This window comes from Onychomys torridus, chromosome 2, assembly GCF_903995425.1.
Source record: "Onychomys torridus chromosome 2, mOncTor1.1, whole genome shotgun sequence".
Taxonomy (NCBI): Eukaryota; Metazoa; Chordata; class Mammalia; order Rodentia; family Cricetidae; genus Onychomys; species Onychomys torridus.
In genome coordinates, this window is record NC_050444.1 from 4,440,019 (window position 1) to 4,466,315 (window position 26,297).

The 26,297-nt window shown below is 37.7% G+C and overlaps 1 protein-coding gene across 1 annotated transcript in view; it reads left to right on the forward strand.

The window, feature by feature from the left end:
• The window catches only part of Rp1 (RP1 axonemal microtubule associated), a 222,221-nt gene that overhangs the window by 62,740 nt on the left and 133,184 nt on the right, over positions 1-26,297 (forward strand). The window contains exon 5 of the mRNA XM_036179670.1: positions 5,787-5,919. Coding sequence (XP_036035563.1) covers positions 5,787-5,919 — 133 coding nt within the window. The remainder of the gene's footprint in view (positions 1-5,786; positions 5,920-26,297) is intronic.

Consider the following 26,297-nt stretch of genomic DNA (forward strand, 5'->3'; position numbering starts at 1 on the left):
AGAAAAGATAACTAACATTAAGGACCATTTGAAGGCCATATAGAAACTTACTAATGTAGAATCTTCCTAAACCATATATATAAACAAAGCAATCTAAATGGAGTTACCAGGTAATAGGGAGATAATACCCCAACTAGACATGTTTCCCCACCATTTACTAGGAATAGCTTTTATCTAGTTGAATCACTGTACAAAGAGGCTCTATGACCATCTCCAAACGTCCATCACTATTGGTTTCTCTTCAGAAAGTGATAATAAGGCCCTATTGCTTCAGACAATACTTACATATCTCATTTGACTTGGTGCAATCAAACTGGTACCTAATGAGAGCTTTCACCCCTGGTGACTGGTGTTCATGGTACTGAAAGTGCTCTGTAGGATACAAGAGGAGGAAGGTAAATATCAACCCAGCTACAAATACTGCTATCTACAAAGATGACCAGCTTGCATGATATATATGTTGGTTCAATAGTGGCAACCAACCACCTTCTGACTGGATTTAAGTCTCACTTCACAGGATGGAATGCATGCCTGACACTTTCTTGGGTAGAAAGTGGATATACTATAGGTTTAGGGATCACCAAATACTGTTCTGCTAAAGGAATATAGTAATAAAATGACTCTCTTTGATGTTCTGTTTTACCCATAGATCAGATTTCTTCTTTTAGTAGATGGGAACTAACATAGAGACCCACACTGGGCAATGTACAGAGGATGAGAGACTTTTGGAATAGTCTGTCCTGTAGGGGATCTCTTCATCAAATGTATCCCCTCGGGGATCAGGAAACTGTGCAGAAGAAGAGGGGGGAAACATTGTAAGAGGCAGAGGGGATGCATGACTCCAAAGAAAGTGTCCTCCAGATACAACAGGACTGATGCACATATGAACTCACAGAGACTGTGGCAGCATGCACAGAAACCTCACAGTTCAAGTCAAATGGGGTTCCAATGCTGACAGGGGAAGTGGACATGGGCTGCCATTGCTAACTCAAAATTTGTCTGCTACTGACACTTGCAAAAATTATTTTACTCTAGTGGAATCTAACTAGGTACGTTTACCACAATGTTCCATGTCCAACAGTAGATGGCTAACATAAAATGAACTCAATATGTATGTTTTCAGACTTTTGTAGACTTTTTGTTTTACATGGCTTTGTTTTGGAATTTTTGCCTTATTGTTTTTTAGTTGTATATTTTGTTTTTCAATAGTGTGAGTTTGTGAAATTTTTTCAGGGGGGTTGGTGTGTATATTTTTTATTTAGTTTTCTTTTAAATTTATTTGCCTGTTTGTGAAGAGAGGGAGAGAAAGAAAGACTGTATGTTTCAGGAGTTGGGGATATAAGGAGAATCTGGGAGGAGGTAGAGGGGAAGGAAGCATGATCAGAATATATTATATGAAAAAACTCTCAGTGAAAAGGGGAGGAGAAACACAGCTGGCACTATTGGGGGAAAAGCAGAAAAGAAGCAGCTGGAGGAATGAGAAGGGGTAATGCTGGAATAAATGGGAACAAATGAGAACAAGGTATAATAGCAATGAAGATACCCTGATCAAACCTATTTAAAAATCATAGTCATAGTTCTATTTGAAATAAATGTCTTATAGATAAAATACAGTTGGATCACAATCTTCTATTTAGCAATATTTATAAAACATTTATTTTGTATATAAAATGGATGTACCTCATACATGAAGTAATGTTCTGAAAGGTGGTTTATAAGCCTAGTTTATATAGTAATTCAACAAAGAGTTAAATTGCTTGGGAACATGTCAAAACAATGGAATAGGATTTTGAATGGTAAAGTTGCTGAACTGTGGGTTAGCAAATACATGAGAAACAATGATGGACAAGGGTAGAACTTACATTAGCAAAGCGTTTAGTGTCAGCTGAAGGTGGATCCAAGTCTTTGGTGACTGTCTTAGCTAGGGTTCTCTTGCTGTGATGAAACACCATGACCAAAAAGTAAGCTGAGGAGGAAACATTACTCTTCATCACTGAAAGAAGTCAGGCCAGGAACTCAAACAGGGCAAGATCCTAGGGGTAGGAGATCATGCAGAGGCCACAGAGGGGTGGTGTTTACTGGCTTGCTTTCCCTGGCTTGCTAAGCCTGCCTTCTTATAGAACCTAGGACCAACAGCCCAGGAATGGCACTACCCACAATGGGCTCGGCATTTCCACATTGATCACTGAGCAAATGCCTTACAGATGGATCTCATGGAGGCATTTCTTCCACTGAGGCTCCTTCCTCTTTGAGGACTCTAACTTGTGACAAGTTGACACATAAAACCAGCCAGTACAACTGACCCCTTGTTAACTTGACATACAAACATCACTATTAAGCCACACACTTCCTTTCTTATACTTCCCCAAGATCTCAGATTGGTAGTCAGGTTTTTTTTTTTTTTTTTTTTTTTTTTAACTCTTTGCTCTTTGGGGACCTGCTACTCAGTCCCAAATAAGTACTCAGAGACTGATTCTTACTTATGAATTCTTAGCCTTAGCTTATTTCTAGCCAGATTTTCTTAACTAAAATTATCCCATCTACCTCTGAGCTTTTACCTTTTATTGTTTTTCTATATTCCTTTCTTTTCTTCTTATTCCATGGCTGGTTGTACAGCTGGATGGCTGATCTGATGTCCTCTCATTCTCTCACTCCTCCTCTTTTCTTTTCTCCTATTTATTCTCTATGCATACCAGCCCTGCCTATCCTTTCTCCTGCCTAGCTATTGGCTGTTCACTAGACCAATTAGGTGCTTTAAACATGCAAAGTAACACAGCTTTACAGAGTTAAACAAATGCATCATAAAAGAATGCAACACATTTTTGCATCATTAAACAAAGGTTCCACAGCATAAATGAATATAACACATCTTAAATTACATTCCACCACATACATTAAAAATATGAATAACTTTAGAAGTCCCACAATCCTTACAAATTCAAAAACATTACAATTTTAGTTGATTTAAAATAGCCAATCTCTTTTAAAATATGAAGTCTTTTAAAATTCAGTCTCCCAAATGTGAATTCCAGTAAAATACTTTCTTACTTCAAGAGGGAAAAATCAGGGCACAGTCACAATTAGATCAAAGCAAAACCAAATTCCAACCATCCATAGGCTGGGATTCACTTACAATCCCCTGGACTCCTCTGCTTCTTTGGCTCTGCCCTCTGCAGCACACATAGCTTGTTTTCCAGGCCCATGTTTTTGGTGGTCATCCCATGGTACTAGCATTGCCAAAATGCTGGGATCTTCTGCTGCAACTGCATTGTACTTTTACCAATAGACTCTAAAATGTTTTATTTATGGTGCCAAGCCTCAGCTTCTTTATATGATCCCTTCAGTCCTAGGCCTTCAATTGCCACTAAGGCTGCACCTTCACTAAGGGACTCTCCTGGCCTCTTACAATGCCAAGACAAGCCCCATCTATTCTCCATAACCCCTTTATGCCTTGAAAACCAGTATCACTTTGGTGACACACTTTACTAAGTCTGGCTGCCAGCGTGAGGTACGACCATGGCTGCCTCTGGAACACACCTTCTCTATGCCCTCAAGAAGCACTTCCCAGAAAATTTCACCTCAGTGATGCTGATCTCTTCTTAATCACCACTACTTTCTTAGCTCCAGCATCAAGTATCCCAGCAAAGCTGTTTCACTTTAGTAGTTCCAGTATCTTGTTATCACAGCAGATTTTTCAGCCCAGCCAGCCAGAACCACAGAATCTTAGTTCAAAATAACAAATGGCCCTGACAGAGTCTTTAAACTTCCCTCTGAAATTTCACAAATCAGGTCTATATCTTCTGCACTACTCTCAACATTCCTATCTTCCAAGCTCTCACAGAACATTCCACAAAGCTCTTAATACTCAATGGCTTTCCTAGCCCAAAGTTCCAAAGTCCTTCCATAATCCCTGCTAATACATGATCAGGTCTGTCACAGCAATACTCCACTACACCAGTACCAATTTTTCTTAGTGTTTTTTATTGCTATGATGAGACATCATGACCAAAAAACAGGTTGGAAAGAAAAGGTTTTATTTGGCCTACACTTCCACATTGCTGATCATCACTGAAAGAAGTCAGGACAGGAACCGAAACAGTGCAGGATCCTGGAGGCAAGAGCTGATGCAGAGGTCAGGGAGGGATGCTGCTTACTGGCTTGCTTCTCTTGACTTGCTCATCCTACTTTCTTAGAGAACCTAGGACCACCAGCACAGGGATGCTACCTCTCTCCATGGGCTGGGCCCTCCCTCATTGACCACTAATTGAGAAAATGCCTTACAGCTGGATCTCATGGAAGCATTTCCTCAACTGATGACTCTAGCTTGTGTCAAGTTAACACACAAAAACCAGTCAGTACAATGACTAGTCATGTATTAGAAATTATTTGAAATTAGTCTATTATATTTGGGTTGATGTACATATTTATTTGTACACAAATAATTATGAATAAATCTGTGAAAAAAAACTGTGAAAGACTATAGAGACATCCAAAGTTGAACTGAATACATTTTGCCTTATAATATAGCCAGGAGCCTATGGGAGCCAGGGAGTGGCATGTAATAGTTTATATAACCCCTTCATAGGATCTTTTGTTTGAATATTTTGTTCTCAATTTGATAGAATTGTTGAAAAGGATTGGGAGTTCTGGCCTTATTGGAAGAGGTGTGTCACTGAGTATGGGCTTTGAGGTTTCAAAATAGTGGTGCCATTCCCAGTGTGCCTCTCTCCGCCACCTGCTTGTGGATTAAGATATTAGCTCTCAGCTATTTGTAGCACCATTCCTTTGCTCTGCCATTATGGATTCTGATCCTCCCAAACCATAAGCAAATTGAATACTTTCTTTTATAAGTGGCCTTGGTCATGGTGTTTTATCACAGCAATAGAAAAGTCACTAAGACACTTGGTAAATTTTCTCTCTTGCAGTTTTATAATATGAGAGAAAAATTCATGGAAAGTGAATCATTACCAAAATCACATTTTAAAAAACTGAGTTATTAGGGATGAATAACTGTTAGTAATTCCATAACCTTTACCTTAAAGACATAAAAATTCTTGAAGTAGGATGAAAATTTAAGTTTACTTTGTAAAAAGTAATGGTTAGAGTTCAAAATTACCCCCTGACTTTTGTATAAGATAATATTCTTCTTTTGGTCCTTTAGGCCTTACTTACAAAGTAGAATATTAAAGTTGATACTTAAAAAATTACATAATATTTTTCATTTTTATTGTTTAATAAATTTATAAAAGTTTATCATAAATGCATTTGATATCTCATTTAGTTACTAACTACTAACTAATACTATCTTAATTATGAAGCTAGGGTACTGGGACACCTGTTAAATGATTTGAAAAGATTTTGTAAAATTGCAATGGAAAAATACAACAATCAGAGTGAAGTATTCTCTTCTATTTCTCCCTAACACAAATACAGTCTCATTGAAAGACAGTTTTCTTGTCTGAGAGCACATGAAGAAAGGAGGACTTTCCTGTTGCAGGGAAGGGAGGTGGTGGGATTAAACTCAGGGCTTTATGCATGGCAAACTTATATTCACCTCTTAGCTCCTACACAACTGCTCCAAGACATTCTTTATTCAGAATCTTATTCCAGGTATAAAAAGAGCCTTGTATAGTTTGTTGTTTTGGCTAAGTAAGATTCCAGATAATGGGTTATTACGTTTTATTCAATTCTCTGTAGTTTATACATTGGAACTATGACCTAAGTATCAAGCTTGAAGAAAGTCCATTTTATTCTTTGATGCTTTTTTTTTTTTTTTGCTATTACAGATAGAATTGCAAAACATGAATTCTGGAGAAAAGTTTTATATTCCTGTTCAACGATGGCTGGCACATGAGGAAGAGGATGGAGAAATCTGCCGAGAATTCCCAATTTTAAGTAAAGGACAACCTGTCCTTCCAGGTAAGGAAGATTCAACTCCATATACTGCAGATAAAACCAGCTTGCCCAAATATGGAAGAACAAGGAACTGAAAGAATGGATTTTGAATAAGTAATTGAATGAATGACTAAGATGGTTAATGTTTAAACCAATTACTGTTGCTCTTTTGACAAATGCATATAAATGTTTTAAACACTAGTGTTCAGTATATGTTCTTATTATAATTAGTCTTGTTGGAAGGTCAATTGAAATTCTACTTAATGAAAATAAGATTAACTCATAGAAGATAATAGTCAACATCCTCTAGAGCAGTGAGTCTAAAATTTATTAATGCTGTGATTCTTTAGTACAGTTATTCATGTTGTGGTGGCCCCTGACCATAAAACTATTTTTGTTGCTGCTTTATAACTGTAATTTTGCTACTGTTATGAATCGTAATGCAAATATATTTTGGAGATAGAGATTTGCCAAAGGGGTTATAACACATGGGTTAAGAGCTGCTGCTCCAGAGGAATAGAACTAAGTGAATAGAAAAGTGGGTTTATTCTACACTCTCACATAACCTATACATAGTACAGTCTGGATAGTTCCATAGTGGCTGCTTTCGCACTGAAGAGACCAAGAGCAGGTTACCTTCTTAGTATACCAGGTTGAATGCCTCAGTACTCCTTCCCAGGCACTGTAGGCCTGGAGGATTCCTAGAGAGCCACTGGTTTTCAGTCTATGTTGGAGGCCTACAGAAACTATATTTTTGTGGTGTTATTGTGTTCCCCAAAATATTGTGCACCCTAATAAACTTATCTGGGGCCAAAGAACAGAATAGCCACTAGATACAGAGGCTAGAAAATGGTGGCACTTACAGCTTTAATCCTAGCATTCCAGAGGCAGAAATCCCTGTGGATCTCTGTGAGTTCAAGGCCACATTGGAAACAGCCAGGCATGGTGACACATGCCTTTAATTCCAGAAAGTGAGCCTTTAATCCCAGGGAGTGATGGCAGAAAGCAGAAAGATATATAAGTGAAGACCAGAAACTAGAAGCTTTTAGCTGGTGAAGCTTTTAGGATTTTGAGCAGCAGTTCAGCTGAGACCCATTCAGATGAGGACACAGAGGCTTTAGTCTGAGGAAAGAGCTGAGGAACTGGCGAGGTGAGGTAGCTGTGGATTGTTCTGCTTCTCTGATCATCCAGCATTCACCCCAATACCTGGCTCAGGTTTGATCTTATTAATAAGTACCTTTAAGATTCATTCTACATATTTTATTATCAATGAAACAATGTATCAGCAGAGGCAGTTATAGGGTAGATGAACTCACCAACAGGGTGGATGAACTTGACAATGAAGTGCTAAGGTGGAATACAGAAAGGCAAACTTTACCTGCTGCTGGAAGGTGCTCTTTCAACTTTAAGTAATGCTGATCAAGAAAATTCATTAAACTATAAAGGAACGTATAAGCTGAGTGAAAATGGAGCATACAGAGAATCTTTTCCAACCATACACCCAAGAGAGAATTAATATTCAGACTATATAAAAAAACAAAAACAACAACAACAAGAAAACTAAAAATAAATCAAGGAAACAAACAATCCAATTTTAAAAATCAACTATGTATCTGAATAAAGAGTATTCAAAAGAACAAATAAAAGTGGCTAATAAATACCTTTTAAGTGTTCAATACCTTTAGTAAACAAGGACAAGCATAAAAATACTCTTTACAATCTTACCCCAGCCAAAATAGCTAAAACCAATAAAACAACTGATAACAAATGCTGGTAAGAATACAGAGAAAGGATTGTTTTAAACTGGTATTGCTACTATGGGAATAAATGTGGAGAACACTCAAAAGCTAAAAAAAAGACCTACTATGTGAGCTAGATATAACACTCCTTTGTGTGTATCCAAAGGCTCAGCATCCTACTACAAAGATGCTTGCTCAGCCATATTCTTTGCTGCTCTATTCACTATAGCCACAGAAGGGCTATACAGTCTAGATGAATGAATAATAAAAATGTGCATATACAATGAAATTCTATTCAGATGTAAAGAAAAATTAAATCATAAAATCTGCAGGAATATGGATTGAATTAGATTGAATTAGAAAAAAATTATACTGCGTGAAGTAATCTGGGCTTAGAAAAACAAAATCTTCATGTATTATTTGTGGATCCTAGTTATGAATCTTTAGATTTGAGTATGTAACCTGAAGTTACCAAAGAAGCCAGAGAGTAGAAAGGACCTATGGAAGGAGGCATGGAGAAGGACCATTGGAGAAGGGCTTAGTATGACACAGGTGCTATGAAGGGAAAAAGGAGAAACAGGAGGAGGGCACCTAACTGGAGAGGAGAGTTGGAGGGTAATATAGAGGGAAAAGGAGGATGGAGAGATAAATAGAATTAAAGGTGTTTGTAAAAGCTGCAGGGGAACATTATTTTATAAACTTAAAATAATGCTCTCCCACAAGAGCCATAGACTATCTAACTAAAACTCTGGTTCCAGATATGGGAACATCCTTTGAATCTTTGGTCAAGAGGGTCCAAGAAACCCCAAATAGTACAATCTGTCACTGTTGCCACAATTACCAGAACTCAAAGGTAAGACCCTGTTGTTGGGTCTTACTCCACATTTCAGACATAGGACATGGAGGATTTGAGCTCAGACTTATGCCTATATCTTAATGTATTTTTATCCGTAGTCTCATCTAGTGGTTTCAAAGTTTCCAGTTTTGCACTAATTAAGGCCTTTGATTCATTTTTAATAGAGAGATAAGAAAAAAATCTGGTTCTATCCTTCTGCATATATATATACTTTTCTCAGCTCCAGCTGATGGCTGTAGTTTCATGAATTTATTCCTATTCCCTCTATTCTGTTCTGTTCTATTGGTTTTCACACTGATTTTTGTGCCAGTGCCATGCTGTTTTTGTTATTCTGGCTTTGTAATGTAATTTTTTGAGACAGGGTCATGTATCTTGCAATATAATTTGTAATCCATTACTATTATATGTCCAATATCTCTCTTTTTGTGGTTGATTTGGCTATTTGAGGTCTTTTGTATTTCTTTTTCTTTATTTTTGTTTTTTTCAAGACAGGATTTCTCTGTGTAATCCCAGTTTTCTGGGAACTCACTCTGTAGACCAGACTGGTCTCAAGCCCAGAGATTCACCTGCCTCTGCCTCCAGAGTTCTGGGATTAATGGTGTGAGCCACAACCAACTGGCTTAAGGTCTTTTGTATTTCTATAAGGTTATATTGTTTTTTAAAATTTGTTGTGAATGATGTTTTTGTGAGACTTTTTCCTGGAGGGATCTACACAAACTAATCACTCCAGATATGGCACTAATGGCAGACAAAAGAAATAATTCTACCCAAATATAGCTTGGTGAATAATGAGTTTATTGATGCTACCTGTGAGAACATGGATGACTCAAAATCAGCTGCATCACTATAAAAAGGCCATAACGGATGATGACTCATGAAACCTGCATTACTGGAGTTTCCTTCACAACTTGTACACAGGGTCATAGAAAAGTCTTTTCTTCCATGGCAATAATTGCAGCTTGTATTTTGTCATGAGTTTTATACATTTCCTGAGCTTTCTGAGTCTTGTGAGTCTCTCTTCTGTCTACAAACTGAATTGCAAGAAATAGCCACACAACACTCAACCATTTCCTGTGGCTCTTAAATTTTCTTAACCTCTTCTGATGCAATGTTCTATGAATATTGGAATGAGTAATATAGATGTTTGATTATTCTGAGTATTGGAGAAAAAGGAGGTGGAAGAGACTTAACCAAAACTAATGATTTATAAAGATCGAATATAACATGAGCATTCTATGCCTTAGTAGTTATTTGTTCTCATCACTTAAACTGGTTATATATCTCCACATTAACCACAGCTGACTGCAACAAAGAAAATTTACTCCACAATGGGGGATACAATAATCTGTAAGTGTTAACACAAAAGTGGGCAAAACACTTTGGTTAGACAAACTAACAACAGTGGCCTCCCTAGCCACAGGGTTTTGCCCTAATTTACACTACCGGATATAAGTTCCCTCCAGTATTACAGGCCTTAAGTCTATTAAGAAAGTTATTGGTTGCATTATTACAAGTGTACCACTATTGCACCAATAGGCACAGTAATATAGCATATAGTATATATTACTGAGAATGATTGTCAGTAACAATTCTACCCCAAAGTCTGCATGGTGTACTATGGCACTTATAGATGCTAGCTATCAAGTGGAGAGCTTCAAATTCAGTCCTGGGTTGTTTTCTTTTTTCTTAAAAAAATTATTTTCATTTTTGAGATTTTGCTTTAATTACAACATTTCTCTCCTCCTTTCAAACCTTCCCATAAACACCTTCTTTCTTCCCTTCAAATTAATAGCCTCTGTTTATTCAATTGTTATTGCATGTTTATATGTATTTTTATTTGGTTGGCCATTCCCTTATTTTTCTTTCCTGTTTTCTCTATCATTAAAACTATGCATTCTCTTCAATTAATTTTTATTACATACTTCTGTCATTAAACTAACAACAGTGATAATAACTGTATGCTTGTGGGGTGCCCCTAGCTAGCAACTTGTAGGCAGTGAGGGAGGCCTTGCTGAATGCCCATTCAGCTCCTGGGAGTGGCTTTTAAAAATCATGCTGAGAATCTTTGTTCCATCTCTTCAAGTGCTATTTTTACTATTCTTGAAGATGCTTTTGCAAATCTACAAGATTCTCAAGTGTCAACATATATAAGCTAGTCATTTTGTAGAGGGTGAGCAGGATCTCTGAAAGCTCACTTCCATCTGCTCTAAGCAACTATTACTTTGGGAATTCAACAGCTAGAGGAATAGTTAGAAGTTAGTCAGGTCCAATATAACAGGAAAGATCTCATTTGTATCAGTTATTCTATCAAAAGATTAGTACTTGGCATAGCACTCCTATCTAGCACTTCATAATACACATTAATTCTCCTTAAGCCATCCAGCTTCCTCTTTGTGGAGCACTTCTATATAGGGCTATGATACACCTCTCCATCTCTGGCAGCCTCAGTGGGCCACATTATCTTGCTTTGCCTCACTAGGAGCCAAGATAGGATAGAGCCTCTTGCCCCTTGTATCTGCAACTTGTTCTGGGTTTTGATCTTTCTTTGTCCTGATATATTCATTACTATGGCACCATTCTTTCTTTTGGAATAGAAATGTTTGTTCTGTGCCAGTGTGTAATGAAAGTATATTTTTATTTCATAAGTGATCACAGTTAATGATTTGTATGTGTCTAAGAAGATAATCTACACTTTCACATTCAAGAAATTTGGGAATTTTTATGACTTTGGGGTTCTTTTACCAATGAACTAAATGTATTTTGCATTGTGAGATAAAAAATAAGATTTAAGAGCCAGGACTGGAGCTTATTTGGAAATTAAGTTGACAAGAAAATCTTGGTTGTCAATTTGACATTCAGGCATGAGAAAATTATTTAAGCATGTCTATAGGGGAATTTCCAAGGAGGTTTCACTGAAGTGGGATGACCTACCATAAATGTGGTAGTACTATTCTATTGTTCAGGGTCTCAGACTGAATAGAAAGGAGAAAGCTAGCAGAGCAACTACATTCATCTGCCTGTGTTTCCTGACTTCTGGCTTATAATCTTGCTGCCAAGACTTCTCCATCCTCATAAACTGTACCCTCAAAGTACATGGTGGTTTGAACAGGAATGGCCACCATAGGCTCATATATTTGAATGCTAGGTCACTAGGGATTGATGCTACATGACCCAGATTAGGAGTAGTGGCCTTATTAGAGTAGATGTTGGTCTTGTTGGAAGAAGTGTGTCCCTGAGGGTATTATTTGGGTTTCAAATGCTCAAGCCAGGCCAAGTATTTCCTTCTGCCTGCTGCCTGTGGATACAGATGTAGAATGTTCAGCTCTCAGCTCCTTCTCCAGCACCTTGTCTGCCCCTGTGTTGCCATGCTCACTACTATGATGATTATAGACCAAAATTCTGAAAATGTAAACAAACAAATGCCAATTAAATGCTTTCACAGAGTTGCCATGGTCATGTTGTCTCTTCACAACAATGACTAAGACAGAAGTTGGTAGTAGGGAGCAGAGAATTTCTGTGACAGGTCTGACCATGCTGTGTGGGGGCAGAATGTGAACTTTGGGATTTTGGATTAGGAAAGCAGGTGAACAATTTAAGTGGGACTTACTGGGCCATACTAGCAGAAGTGTGGAAGACAGTGGTTCTGAGAGTGATGTAGAATATGGTGGCCTGGTTCAAGAGGTTTCAGAAGAGAAAAATTTTTAAGTGGTTTAGATATCATTTTTGTAATATTTTGGTGAATAATCTTGCTTCTTTTTGCCCCTGTCTGAAAAGTCTGCCTGAGGCTATCTTGAATGTTTTGGATTAATGGTGTTGGCAGAGGAGATTTCAAAACAGCTTAGTATTGACTGTGTCACATGGTTATTATTAACCAGTCTTATGCAGATCTATAATAACAAGAAGAAAGCTAAGCAAGGAAAAATATAGTTTGAGAAGGAAAGAGGAAAGTGTAATGGAGCTAAGTCCTGTGCTGAAGGAAACAAACAGATTAAAGAAAAGCCTGATGGGATAAAGGGGGTGGTGACCTCAGGGCAAGACTTCACCCATTTAAGCTTCCAACTTACAAAAAGGAGTTTTAAATAAGTTTAAACAGTGAAAGAAGCCATCAAAAACAGAAAACTGAGGGAAATGTAATTAATAGAAGGGGCTTTGTTCCAGCTCCATCAATCAGCAGAACTTGGCAGCTTTGGCCACATGGTTCTGGCTTAAAGTTAAGGACACAAGAAAGGGGGCTTATGGAATCTCCCTCCATGACTAGGAAAGCCACTGAGGCCAGGAATGTGTCAGGGGTGTCCCTGCATGGAAGTCCAGAGAGGCCATTGTGTGAAGTTGTGAAGGTGAAGCCTGGATTGCTTTGGAGACCCCAACATGCTGGAGATGCCAGAGCTGTGGGATACCTACTGAGGAAAGCTGCAAGTCAAGTGTGGAACCAGCCCAGGAGAGAGAAGTATGTTGTAGTCAACAAAGCTGAAAGGAACAGATATTTGAAGAGTCCTTTGACATCAGACATGGGGAGGCAGAGTGTGAATTAGCCATGCTGGTTTTAGATCTTGCTTTGGTCCAATGTTTCTTCACCAGGTTCCCTTTTGGAATTCCTCCCTTTTGAAATTCATGACTTCTGTTTTTGTATGTTAGAAGTATGTGATCTGCTTTTTCATTTTAATTTTACAAGGGATTGTATAGTTAAGAGATTGCCAAGAGTCTCCAAAGAGACTTTGCATTTTGGACTTTTAAATAATGTTGAGACTGTTGTAGACGATGGGTACTTTTGAAGTTGGACTGAATGCATTTTTTTGCATTACAGTGTGTCTAAAAGCCTAGCGGGGATAGGGAAGGGAATGTGGTGGTTTAAATAGGAATGGTCTCCATAGGTTTATATATTTGAATGCTTGGTCATTAGGGAGTGACACTGAATAACAGGAATTAGGAAGTATGGCCTTGTTAGAGTAGGTGTGGCTTTGTTGGAGGAAGTATGTTAGTGGGGGTGGACTTTGGAGTTTCAAATGCTCAAGCAAGGCCAAGTGTCTCTCTCTGACTGCCGCCTGTGGATTCAGATGTAAAACTCTCAGCTCCTTCTCCAGCATCATGCCTGGTAGCTTGCTGTCATGCTTCTCATGGTGATGATAATGAACTAAACCTCTGAAACTGTAAGCCAGCCCCAGTTAAATGCTTTCCTTTAGAGAGCAACCATGGTCATGGTGTCTCTTCATAATAATAGAACAGTGACAAAGACAAAGTGTAAACAAAATAAACTCCTTTATCACACATTTAAATTTTATTTGTTGTGTGTGCATATATGTACAGGTGTGTGTGTGCAACAGCGTGTGTGTGTGTGTGCGTGTGTGTGTGTGTGTGTGTGTGTGTGTGTGTGTGTAGGTCAGAAGGAAGCTTTCAGGAGTCAGTTCTCTTCATTTATCATGTGGGACCTGGGGATCAGACTCAGATTATCAGGATTGACTATAGGACTCTTTTACCTGCTAAGCAATCTCACTGGCCCATAAACCCAACTCCCCCTTATAGCTTTGTTTATCAAGTCCTTGTCAAAACAGTGATTAAAAAAACAAACAAACAGCTATTGAGAAGAATTTTCTTCAGCAAATATAGAATGGGATATTCTGATTTATTTTTCCCATCTGTATATGTATCTATTAATAAGAGTAGGACACTGAAGGCAAGCCTTGTTGGTGTAGCTTTGCCTCCTTTTTCATTAGTGTTTGTTTTATGAAATTGGGCACACTGGTTTTCATATATTAGAGTCACTGTGTCTTCTCAATGATTTCCTGCTTTAATTCAGTGTCCTTTCTCATCATCTCTGACTGGCTTCAGTATAAAGCTCCCTATCTATATGTGAGACTAGCTGCTGCTTCTAGTTTTGAGTTTCTACTTGTTTGTAAATCTTTTTCCATCTTCTTAAAATAATATTTTATGAATTCTATGAGAATTTCATATAATATATTTTTATAATATTCACTCTTTTCTCCTCTCTTAACCACTTTCAGATCTATCTCCACCTTCCTACCCCCTCTCAACTTCTTGTCCTTTCTTTTATCTTTTTTTGTAATAGCCTATGTACTCATAGGTATGGGACCATCCACTGGAGCATAATTGACTAGCCAGGGGCTACATCCTTAAGGAAAACCAACTCTCCATCCCCCAGAAACCATCAACTATAAATAACTTCTGGTAGGGGTGGGGGCTTATGAACCCTTGATACCCTCTATGCTTTAATGTTAATCTTGAGTAGGTCTAGTGTATGCACCTGCAGGTACTGTAAGTTCATGAAGACAGCAGTCTCCTCATGTCTAGAAGTCATTGTTTGGCTCTAGGTTTCCCTAATAAAAGTTTACAGAACAGTGAGACCACCAGAGCCACACTGAGACCAAGAATGAAGCTTTAGTGGCATACATACTGCTGGGCTATCTCTGAGAGAAAAGAGAAGAGCCCCACCAAAATAAAGTTTGAGTTTTTATATGATGGTTTAAGTTTGCTGGGAGAGCATGAAAGGAGAAGGAAACTGCTTCAAACAAAGAAACGGTCTTACATAGAAATTTTTATGAAGGGATTTTTGGTCATAACAGGATGCTGTGGGAGTCAAGATAACAAGATGCTGTGGAAATTAAGATAACAGGATACTGTTATCTTGGGTCAGACTTCTGAGACATGCAGAATGTGCAGTCTCCTCCCATCCCCGAAGGAGCTGGTTCCCTCTTGGCCAGGAACTTGGGCCAGCCTGTCATAATAGCCTTTTATTGATTACAGGGAGTGTTGCTAGTCTCCTCTACCTCCTGTCTGCTGGACAGGGAATTGTCCAAGTCATAGTGTGGCCTCTTCTTCAGGAAAGCATAAGGAAGAAGATGAATGGTTAGGAAGAGTTAGTTATAACTGGTGGGTGATTTGGTTACCTGGCTTTGAACACATTGCAGAGACATAAGGAGGATCCTAATGGAGGGTACTGCCATCATTAGTGGGTTTTATAGAGGAACATAGAGGAAGCAGTTGGGTGATTTGAGGAGTCCCAAAGAGGAGTTAAGGGTATCCTTCTAGGATGTTTCCTCAAGGATGATCTGAGAGGAGTTCATTGTAAATCATTTCTAGCAGCTGCTATCTCCTCCCACCTCCAAAGTGCTTCAGTTAGGGGATCAACTGATGGTCAGCCTGTAAAAGATCTAAAAATTGTTATGTTTACCACTCAGTAAAGGTTATGAAGAGCCACAATCCCATTTATAGCCACTATCCACTGGGGATCCCAGGGTCTATGATGGTGAAAGTGACATATTCTTTGTTTTTAGTTACCTAGGAAGGTTGGATTCTCCTCCCTCCACTTATGGTCCTTTGGTACTGGAACCTCCAGGAAGGATCTTGCTTCAGTGGTCAATATGTGATGAACCATGGTTGTATTTGTGTGTGTGTGTGTGTGTGTGTGTGTGTGTGTGAGTGAGAGAGAGAGAGAGAGAGAGAGAGAGAGAGAGAGAGAGGTATTTTGTTAGTTTCTGTGCCTTTTTTTAAGTGAGACTGGATACCATCTGTCATAATCAGTTGATTCATAGCAAGAGAAAGTTGGGGTGATTGAGTAATAACAACCAGAGAGAGGACATAAAGTGGAGGTGAGGACTTTACCCTCATTGTTGCTATTTTCAGTGACAAAAACATCAAAATGCCAAGCACATGGAGAAGTAGAGCATACTGATGTGTAGAAAGGTGGAGAAGATGTTGGAAAAGGATAGTAACAACCTTAAAGTAAGAATTTTTATATTGGGAGAGGTGTGGGGCACAGGAGATGTTAAACTTAAGAGGACCTGTGGAAGCAGTAGCATATTTATTTTCAAGTAAGGTAGAGTTTGCTTGTGCTGGCTTGGCTCATTTGAGCTGAAAGGTAAACCCTGTTGATGTAGACTCTGGGAGAAGAACATTACCCAGCAAGAAGGCATGTCTATACATGAGCTCAAATGGGCTATGAAAATAAGGAGCAGAGTGTGTGTATGTGTGTGTGTGTGTGTGTGTGTGTGTGTGTGTGTGTGTTATCTTGAACAAGATGTTGTTAGAACAAGATAAAAATATTAGACCCAGGGTAAATGTAGCTCTTGTGTTAGTTTGTGGTTTACTGATGGCATTAGCTTAGTCTACCTTTCATGAAGATTTGGGACAATAAAGGTGCAGAATTCATAAGAGTCAAGGTGAACTTAGAGATCTTTGGCAACAGTTAACTGCAGCTCTCACACAATTGAGCCTGTATGATGAGTATTCAGAGACGAGTAATATCTGGGGGGCGCTTACCAACCTAAGACAGAATGCCTGTGTGGCCTAGATAGGTATCTCCATGACAGGTAAGGTGACCTGCTGATGTTCCATGCAACCTAAATCAGAAGCTCATTTTTTAGTAAAATTGGGGGGGGGTACCTGTAGGGCCCCGGCCCCTCTTTTGGGTAACTATTGCCTTGCTTGATGACCTTGACCTTGATATCCTCCCTATGCTAATTCCCTGTGAGATTCCACCCTCCTGAATGCTTAAGGGATGTTCCTTGTCTGTGTATCCAGCATATTAACAGCTTAGATGCAAAATTGATAAAACATCAGAAGCGGGGTTGGGGATTTAGCTCAGTGGTAGAGGGCTTGCCTACCAAGCACAAGGCCCAGGGTTCAATCCTCAGCTCAAAAAAAAAAAAAAATCAGAAGCGAACTTCTGCCTTCTGCCCTCCAGGGTTCTCCCATTGTGCTGTAAGCCTGTATTTAAGACCTCCTCCCTCCTTCAATAAACGGTATTTGGCATTCAAAAAAAGAAAGAAAGAAAGAAAGAAAGAAAGAAAGAAAGAAAGAAAGGAAGGAAGGAAGGAAGGAAGAAAGGAAGAAAAAAAGAAAAGAAAGGAACAAAAGCAGAACTTCTTTTCCAAAGCATCATATTCTTAGACCCAAATTTTTAAGTTAAGCTACCTTTAAAATATTTATGTTGGTTTAACTTAGCAGCCCCCACAATCAAATGTCTTGCTGTAGTTAAAAATCCCAAAGACAACACAGTAAAAACAAAAACAAAAACAAAAAAAACACAAACAAACAAACAAAAAAAGAAGAAAACAAGGAGAATCAGCATAGTAAATAAAGCATCCTTTAAATCTAGGACAGAGAAATGAGTGGTACATGAGAGGATATGAGGCAGAATAATATATGGATTGGGGAAAACAAAGCAAATAGGGAGGATTGCAGTTTTAATGAGGTGAACTCCTGGACCAGGTTGTAGGAGCCATCTGGCTCAACTACTGGAAGGACAGGGGCATTACAAGAAGAGTGAGCCCATGAGAGATGGTGCATTTTAGTTCTAGTCAGTGTTTAAGGGGAATGGGTACTGAGAACAGCAAAGAAAAGGCTGAAGTATATGTGAATGTGTTGGGAAGTGAGCACAGGGGTAGAGATGTTCCATACTATGGGGCTTGTAAAGAAGGGTTGAGAGGTATGGGTTTTGGTTTTGAGGAATTGTTGGAGAAGACAAAGAGATTATTTAGCTACGAGGGGGAGGTAGGAGATGGAGAGTTTGAATTAGGTCTTCTTCTAATGAAGGGCAGGATGTGCAGGTAGATATCACTACAAAGGAAGGGGAGAAATGAAAGTCATTGAAAATGTTCAACAGGGGAACTATTGTGTTGGGGATCAACAGACAACCCCCAGTATAGAGACCTGAGAAGCTGAAGTTTTGCTAGAGTAGGTTGGCAGGACTGACCGTGAGGCCTCCTTCCCTGAGACAAATGAGATTGTTTTACTTGCCACCCAAACTATGACTTTGGGCTCCTTCATTGTGATCAGAAGTATGTCACTGAGGTCAAGGGCCAGAGGCACCAGGGCATCATCAAACTTTAGTTTCCATACCCAGAAGATCAACCAAAGTGTCATGTGAGGGATTTGGGGAAGGGGGTGGCTTGCCTTATCTTGGTAGGAATGGACAGCCCAGTGTCCCTCATGTCTGCATTGTGGATATGGCTTTGGTAGTGGGTGAGGTGACAGGTAGGCTTTGGTTTTGGCTCTGTGTCCTCATCAGAAGCTGGTGGCACTCATTGTGACCCTATCATCTTGCAAGGAGCCTGCAGGGCTACAGCCAATAGCTGGTAATTATGTTTGTCTCAAGCCATTTATTGGTTAGTCACTGTTCCTCTTGGCTATTAAAGACCTTAAATACCATGTCTCCCTGAGTGGTTTGACTGCCTGTTTCTAACATTTTAAGCTTTTTGGGGATGTCAAATTCCTGCTTACTCAGGTAATAATGTCTTTCTCGGGTCTTTGATGGAATTGAAGACTAGATAGGTACTGTTACAATCTTCCTGAATCTTAGCTAAGGACATATTAGGTACAACAATAGGAGTAATCTCTATGAAATTGACAATTACCTATGGTCTGAACATCTTGGATGTATTTATTACTTGGTAATATGTTCTTGTTATATGTAGTTTTCACTTTTTTTTCACCCAAGGTTTCTCTGCAATTTTGGCACAACCAACTTTGTTTTATAGGCCTAGAATATCTGACAGACCTTTTTCAGAAGCAGGAAAATTTGAAGGACTGTCCTGGCCTGTCTTGGCGAGGTTTGGAAGTTGCTTTTCTTTGTGTCCTGCTTGTCCAGGTTGGACAGCATACTTACTGTCAGCAGTTTAAACAAGAGCAGTTTCTTGCCCAATAGACCAGTTTTACCAAGAAGAAAACAAACTCCACAAGGGGTATCTTTGGTGTCCATAATCTTCTTGGGAATAGATTGGTGCTGCCAGGAGCAAACATGTCTCCAGACTTCTCTGGATTTTAGTATGTGTCTCTTGTAGCATGACTAGCTCAGTCGGTAGAGCATGGGACTCTTAATCCCAGGGTCATGGGTTTGTGCCCCATGTTGGGTGCCAGATTTGGGGATTTATTAAAGGAACTCCATGTAGCTGAAAGAGAGATTTATTTTGGGGTAACTTACAGCAAGTGAAGGGATTGGTTACAGGATCTGGGAGAGGTGAAGTGCAGTCCAGTGGTGTTCTCTGGAGAACTCTGCTCAGTCTACCATCCAGAATCCAGGATCACCAGGAACCAAGTACACTGGAACATCTGGATCTCAGGTCTTAAGGACTCCTGTCATGGCCCTGCTTCAGGGGCAGGTCATAGGTAGGTGTGACAGTTACCAGAAGCCTCCCTGGGGGCAGTACTTCCAGGTCAAAGCTGGAACAGCTACCCACTACAAATGTTTCATATGAAAAGAATTTTAAGTTATTAAAATGTTTTAAATGCCATATTCTATAGATCTTTGAAGTATTTGAAGATCATCTATCTAATTGGAACATATCTCTGCATACCTAGAAAATCTAACTAACATGACTATAAGTTTGATCAACATGGGTGACTATTAACCTGTAATTCTTATTAACCTATATAGCTTAAGGACTAAATCTTCATCTATATAAATACACACTCTGAAGAGGTAAAATCTTATGCAAAAATAGAAACAGATAAGGACAAGAATCTTAAAATTGTGAAAATATACAAAAGTATCTTAGCAAGAGGTAGAAATACATAATACAATATGACAAAAATAACCTTAATTTATATTAGTATACAAATTTTCCTAAACAGAAAACATATATAAAAACATATATACAGTATAACAAAAATAAGTTTACATTTGTATCAACATACAAAAATATCTTAAACAGAAGTATGAATATATATATATATATATATATATATATACAATATAACAAAAATAATTTTGAATTTGTATCAGTATACAAAAATATCTTAGAAATAGGAACAAATATATGGTATAACAAAAATAACTTTGAATTTGTGTCACTACATAAGAATCCATACCAATATAAATTATTTAAAACTGATAATATACCTTTTAATCCTATCATATCTATCCCCCCTTTTTCTATTCCAAATGAGATATCTGAGTTTAATCTCTATTGTTTCTCCCCCAACCATATAGCAACTTATTACCAACCCCCTACAGATGACAATTATTCATAACCTCGAGAAAAACCAAAACCACTCATCCCACCTATTGGAAAAATGGGTATTCTGTGCTTAGAATTACTTCCCGCTCTTTGGAGGGGTACGTCAGTATCTCTACAGAACCCTGTAAAAACTAAAACAATGGATGAGTCTTAAGAAGATTAGCTGCAATATTTGTAGCCAGTCTTGGGTAAAGCTTGTCTAAAGTTCTGGCTAGACTGCTATAAGATGGTGGACCATCTTAGCTTTCCACCTTGGAATTGTCCTGAGCAGTTTGTAGCCCAAAGTCAATCTTTGGGCGGTGTTTATGAGCTCAATGGCATTATTATGATCCAGGTAGTATCATTGTTGTGGGTCCCCATGATCGTTTTGGAGACCTCAAAAATCACTGATAGGAAAATTTATTGTTTGCTGTGGAAACTTTAAATATTATTAATATGAAAATGGAAAGCATAAATTTTAAGATAGCATTATACCTAAAGAAAAGTTCAAAAGAGTTAACATAAGTATGAGGGGAAAGAGGTTTGTGACAATAGTCCCTAGATTTTTTTATTTTCTTCTGTCCCATACCAGGTAGCTCCTATGATATTAGACAGAGACTGAATTTTTCTTTTAACAACATGCTTGTGTTTAAAGAAGGAGAAAGCCATACTCCAACTTCACAGCCAACTTTAGTTTATAATCAAATCAGGATTATAAGTATTTTGAGAAGTAAAGAAATTTTACCCTGTAAATATACCATTATTATTATTCTACCATTAGGTCAGATTATTCCTTTTCTTTTCTTGGTAATTTTTTCAGGGCAGTTCTCCCTTCTTCTTTGGATATCTATCTGTCCAAAGGTTCTTGATGAAAAGACAAAAATAAAGCCCTGTCCCAACAACCCTAATTTGATAGGTTTTAATTTTGATACATGAATCATCACATTGGTTGATGAATAATCACTTCTTCTGATCAAGAGATCTCTCCTGATAGAATCAAATCTTTATTAATTTTCATGGTATCCACAGCTTTTCTTCTCCTGTGGGGAGGGGGAAGCAAAACACCTTCCCCATTATAACACACATCCTGATTTCCATTCTGATGTCAATACATCTTTAGAATATAGATGCTGATTTAATTCAGTAGTTTTTTTGGACTGTCTAATGTCTCTCCATAGCTGTCATTCCTTTCTCATTAGAATTTAGAAAATTTAAAGTATGCAATCTATCTCTGAGATTTTTCTTGTCCCTTTCAGTTTATATAGCATTCCTTTAAAGTGCAATTACATCTTTCTATAACCACTTGTCCTGTTGGATTGTATGGTATACTTGTAATATGCTTCATATTGTAATATGCAAAAAACTGTTTCCAGAGACACATGCTGGAGCATTGTCAGTCTTAATTTGGACAGGTGTTCCCATGATATCCATGACTTCTAATAGATGTGCAATTATAGAATCAACCCTTTTAGAACTAAAAACATTTGCCCATTGAAATACTGAATAGATATCTATGGTATGATGTACATATTTTAATTTTTCAAATTCTGAAAAATGAAACATATCCATTTGCCAAATTTTCTTTCTTTGAGTATCTTTTGGGTAATTTACTGCAGGTAATGGAGTTTGAGTATACAAGGAACAAGTAGGTGTTTTTGTAAATTTTAATTTCTTAGTCTTGCTGCCAAGTGATGGAAAAATCCTTTCTCAAACCCTTGCTATTGATGTGGTGTTTTTTATAAAATTCTGAGGCTTCCAACATAATTTCTTACTAATAACTGATCAATTTTATCATTACTTTGTGCTAGAGGGCTTGGCATACCCATAGGAGATCTGATATGTGACATATGTATAAATATATGATTCCTATTCTTGACTGAATCCTGTTATCATATAAATAATGAAGTTAATTCTGATTCATCAGGAATAAGTTAAGCAGTTTCAATGTGCAAAACAACTCTTTATGGCTAATTAGAGTCAGTAACCATATTAAGAGTTTCTGTAAAAATTCATTAATACCATGAGAATAGCATATAATTCTTATTTTTGGACAGAATCATAAGTGCTTTGAGCCATTTTACTTAAATTTTCTGATTTATAACCTGCTTTTCCTGATTTATTTGCATCAATGTAGAATGTAAGGGTTCCAGATATTGATGTGCCTGTACAATGTGAGGAAGGACCCAATTGGTTCTTTTTATGACTTGAAGTCTCTTGCTTTTGGGATATCTGTTGTTAATCTCTCTCAAAAAGTGCTGCAGCTCTCTGCCAATGTTCATTTCCTGCACATAAGGAGGAAGTTACAGCATTCATAAAAGGTGTTACAATTTCTGCTGGGTCCATTTCTGTCCATCGACAAAGTCTTAATTTTTCTTTTAGAATCAACTCAGAAACCTTTACTACATATGTCTTTATTTTTTTTTTACTCTGTTTGTGTGGTAAAAATACCCTTTCTAAGATAGTATCTTCACTCTACATTAAAATTCCTGTAGGAGAATGCATAGAGGGTAAAATAACCAGAATGCAATCAAGCTCTGGACCGAAATGATCCACATGTGCATCCTGTAATTTCTTTTCCACCAATTTCTTTTCCAGCTGATAATTCTCTGGTACTATTTAAGTCCTTGTCACCTTTTAAGGTTTGAAACAAATTACTAAGTTCTTAAGATGTTACTCTAATAGTGGGCCATAGATAGGTAATGTCTTCCAGCAATTTTTGAAAGTTACTAAGAGTCTGCAATTGATTACTCCTGATTTGTACCTTTTGGGGTTGAATCTCTTGCAAACCTATTTTATATCCTAAGCAATTAATACAATCTCTTCTAATTTGTAATTCTCCAACAAGTCAAAATTTTCTTTACTTCTTCAAACATTTTTTAAAGTATCTACATTTGAATCATCTAATAAGATATAATCCACATAATGGTAAATTATAGATTGAAGAAAGTGTACATGAATTATTTTCAACAGCTATTGTACAAAATATTGGCATAAGATTGTGCTGTTTAACATCCCTTGTGGGAGAACCTTCCATTGATATCTCTTAACAGGCTGAGAACTATTATAAGTAGGCACCATAAAGGCAATTTTTCCCTATCCTTTTTTTTTTTTTTTTGTAGAGGTATAGTAAAGAAACAAATCTTTTAACTCAATAGCTATAATAGACCATCCTTTAAGTAACAGAGAAGGCAAAGGAATTCTAGGCTGTAGAGAGCCCATTAGATGAATTACTGTACTTATGACTCTTAAATCTGTTGGCATTCTCCATTTTCTAGATTTCTTTTTAGTAACAAATACAGGAGCATTCCAAGGTCTGGTTGATATTCTTCAATAGATGAGCATTTAGCTGCTCCTGTACTAGCTGTTCTAAGGCCTGCAGTTTCTCTTATGTGAAAGGCCATTGCTGAACTCATACAGGTTTATCTATAAACCATTTAAAAGGTAGGGCTGTTGGTACCTCTGAAAGATAAACAGCTATTGTGCCCTGGTTTTGTAGGGTTTGAATGTTCAATGACTGTTCTGTATAGTACCTTTTAATATTTCTGTTTTCTGATACTTTTCAGATAATCAATCTGTTTTGAGATTGGAGGATTGTTAAACTGGGTATTCCATTGCTGTAACAAATCAGGGCCCAATAGACTCATTGGTATGTTAGCCACATATGGCTTCAATTTTTCTCTTTGTCCTTCTGGCCCTATGCATTTAACCCACCTCATGCTTTATTTTACCTGAGATAAAGTTCCAATCCCTAAAAAAGGAAAATCTACCTCCTGAAGAGGTCAATTTGGATGCCATGATTCTGGTGCAATTATACTTACGACTGCCCCTGTGTCCAAAATACCTTCAATTATAATGTCATGTATTCACATCCTTAGCTTTTGTCTTTGATCATTCATAGACGTCTGCCAAAATATTCATTTTATGGTTTCTCCTGGAACTTTTGTTTTGTCTTCTAAAGCTATTGTATCATCCAGAGCAGTACGTTGTTTTTTTTTGTTTTGTTTTTTGTTTTTTTTTGTTTTTTTGTTTTGTTTTGTTTTTTTTTTTTACCATAGGCACCAGGTCCTTTAATTGCTTTGGGGAGGAGTTTCCCCTATGATGACAGGAAATAACTGAACCAAGTTTGACATGGGGGTTTTCAAGAGGCTCCCCCAATATGTTTCCCAATGTTAAGGGATTGTCTTGCTTGTCATTTGTTGATCTTCATTCATTGGTCCAATGCCAGCCTTTGCAATATCTTCTGCATAATCCAGAAGGTTGGGGCCTTCTGTTTAGGTCATCCCTTGAAGAAACATTGTTTCTGGGAATGACCTGGATCTAGTTTCTTCTTACATGATCTTGTTTACCACAATTAAAATATTTGACATTTTGATTTTTTCTTTAAGCCATTGGAAATCACTTCTTCTCCCCAAGTCTTATCATAGTTAATAGACTCAGTATTGACTATGTGATGGAGCCATTCTTCTGTGGGTACTGATCTGTTCTTTAATTATCTTTGTTTCATTGTAAATAAGCATTTTCAAAAACCAAAGGTTGAATTGGTACTTGTCTAACTTCTGGATCTGATGTCACTCTATTTACAGCTGAAGTCAATCTTTGGAAAAATTCAGTGAAGGCTTCTTTTGAGCCTTGTATAACTTGAGTATATAGCTCAGTTCTCTTTCCTGATTCTTGCATCTTGTCCCAAGCATTTAAGGCTGCTGTACAGCAGAGGGACAGGGTCTGTTCATCAAATGTAGCATGATTATTTATTTCAGAATAACAGCCCTCACCAAATATTTGATCTTGGGACATCTCAAAACCTCCAGCCTTACCTTGCTGTTTAAGGGCCTTAGCTACTTCTCTCAAACAGGTGTTCCATTCTTACTGAGGACCATATTCTAATACTTCTGTGACTAATTGTTTCCAGTTATTTGGAGTATTTGTTCCAAGAGGACCATGTAGTCAACAGCTGCCTCTCATATGCTGAATGCATACCATAGGAAATTATTGCTTCCTTAATATTTTTAAGTCTAAAATTTGTATAGGATCCCACTTAAATTCTGTATATCCTTGGGAATACTTGTTATTTGATGGCCTTTTATAAATAGTAATAGGATAAATCATGGTTGGTCTATAACAACCTTAGGCCACTCTTTTCTAATTCTATCAGGTAATGGTGAGATTAGTTCTCCTATGAATTCTTTTGTCTGTATCTGAATGCTTTTATTATCAGTTCTAATACATTTTTTAAGGCTTGGAATTTACCAGTAGTTGCCACTTGTAGGGCTTGTATTTCCTCAGTAGTAAGCTGTTCTACAGCTTGCATATTATCAATCACCTTTTTGTTCTCTTCATTGATAAATACTTCTAAGGGGTTTATCTTATTAGTCAAGGCTGTCTTTTCCTCCTTAGTGACTACATGTCAGGGTCCTTTATTATCAGCTATTTTTCCTCTTCATTGGTAAGTATTTCTAAGGTCTTAGTCTCATCAGTCAAGGCTGTCCTATCTTCCTCAGTAACTATTTGCAAGGCTGGCATACCCTGTTCCAAAGCTTGTATTTTTCATCCAATTTCTCATTTTTGGCACTGTTATCAAACTGCTTTTTAATGATAAGATATTAATTGCCAGGCTAATAGCAGTTATGAGCAAAACTGTATTGATCCCAACTACGTTGCTTATCTCGTCAGTAAATTTTCTAACATCCTGTCCATAGTTGTAGTGAGCAGGGTTCTAATTCCCTGCATTGTGAAGTTTGCAGCCATTGACCTGGGAAAGTTTTAAAAATTGTCCTTTCTCTTTATTCTTTTACTCCATTTTCTTTCTTTGTTTGTTTATCTATTTATTTATCTATTCATCTATCTATCTATCTATCT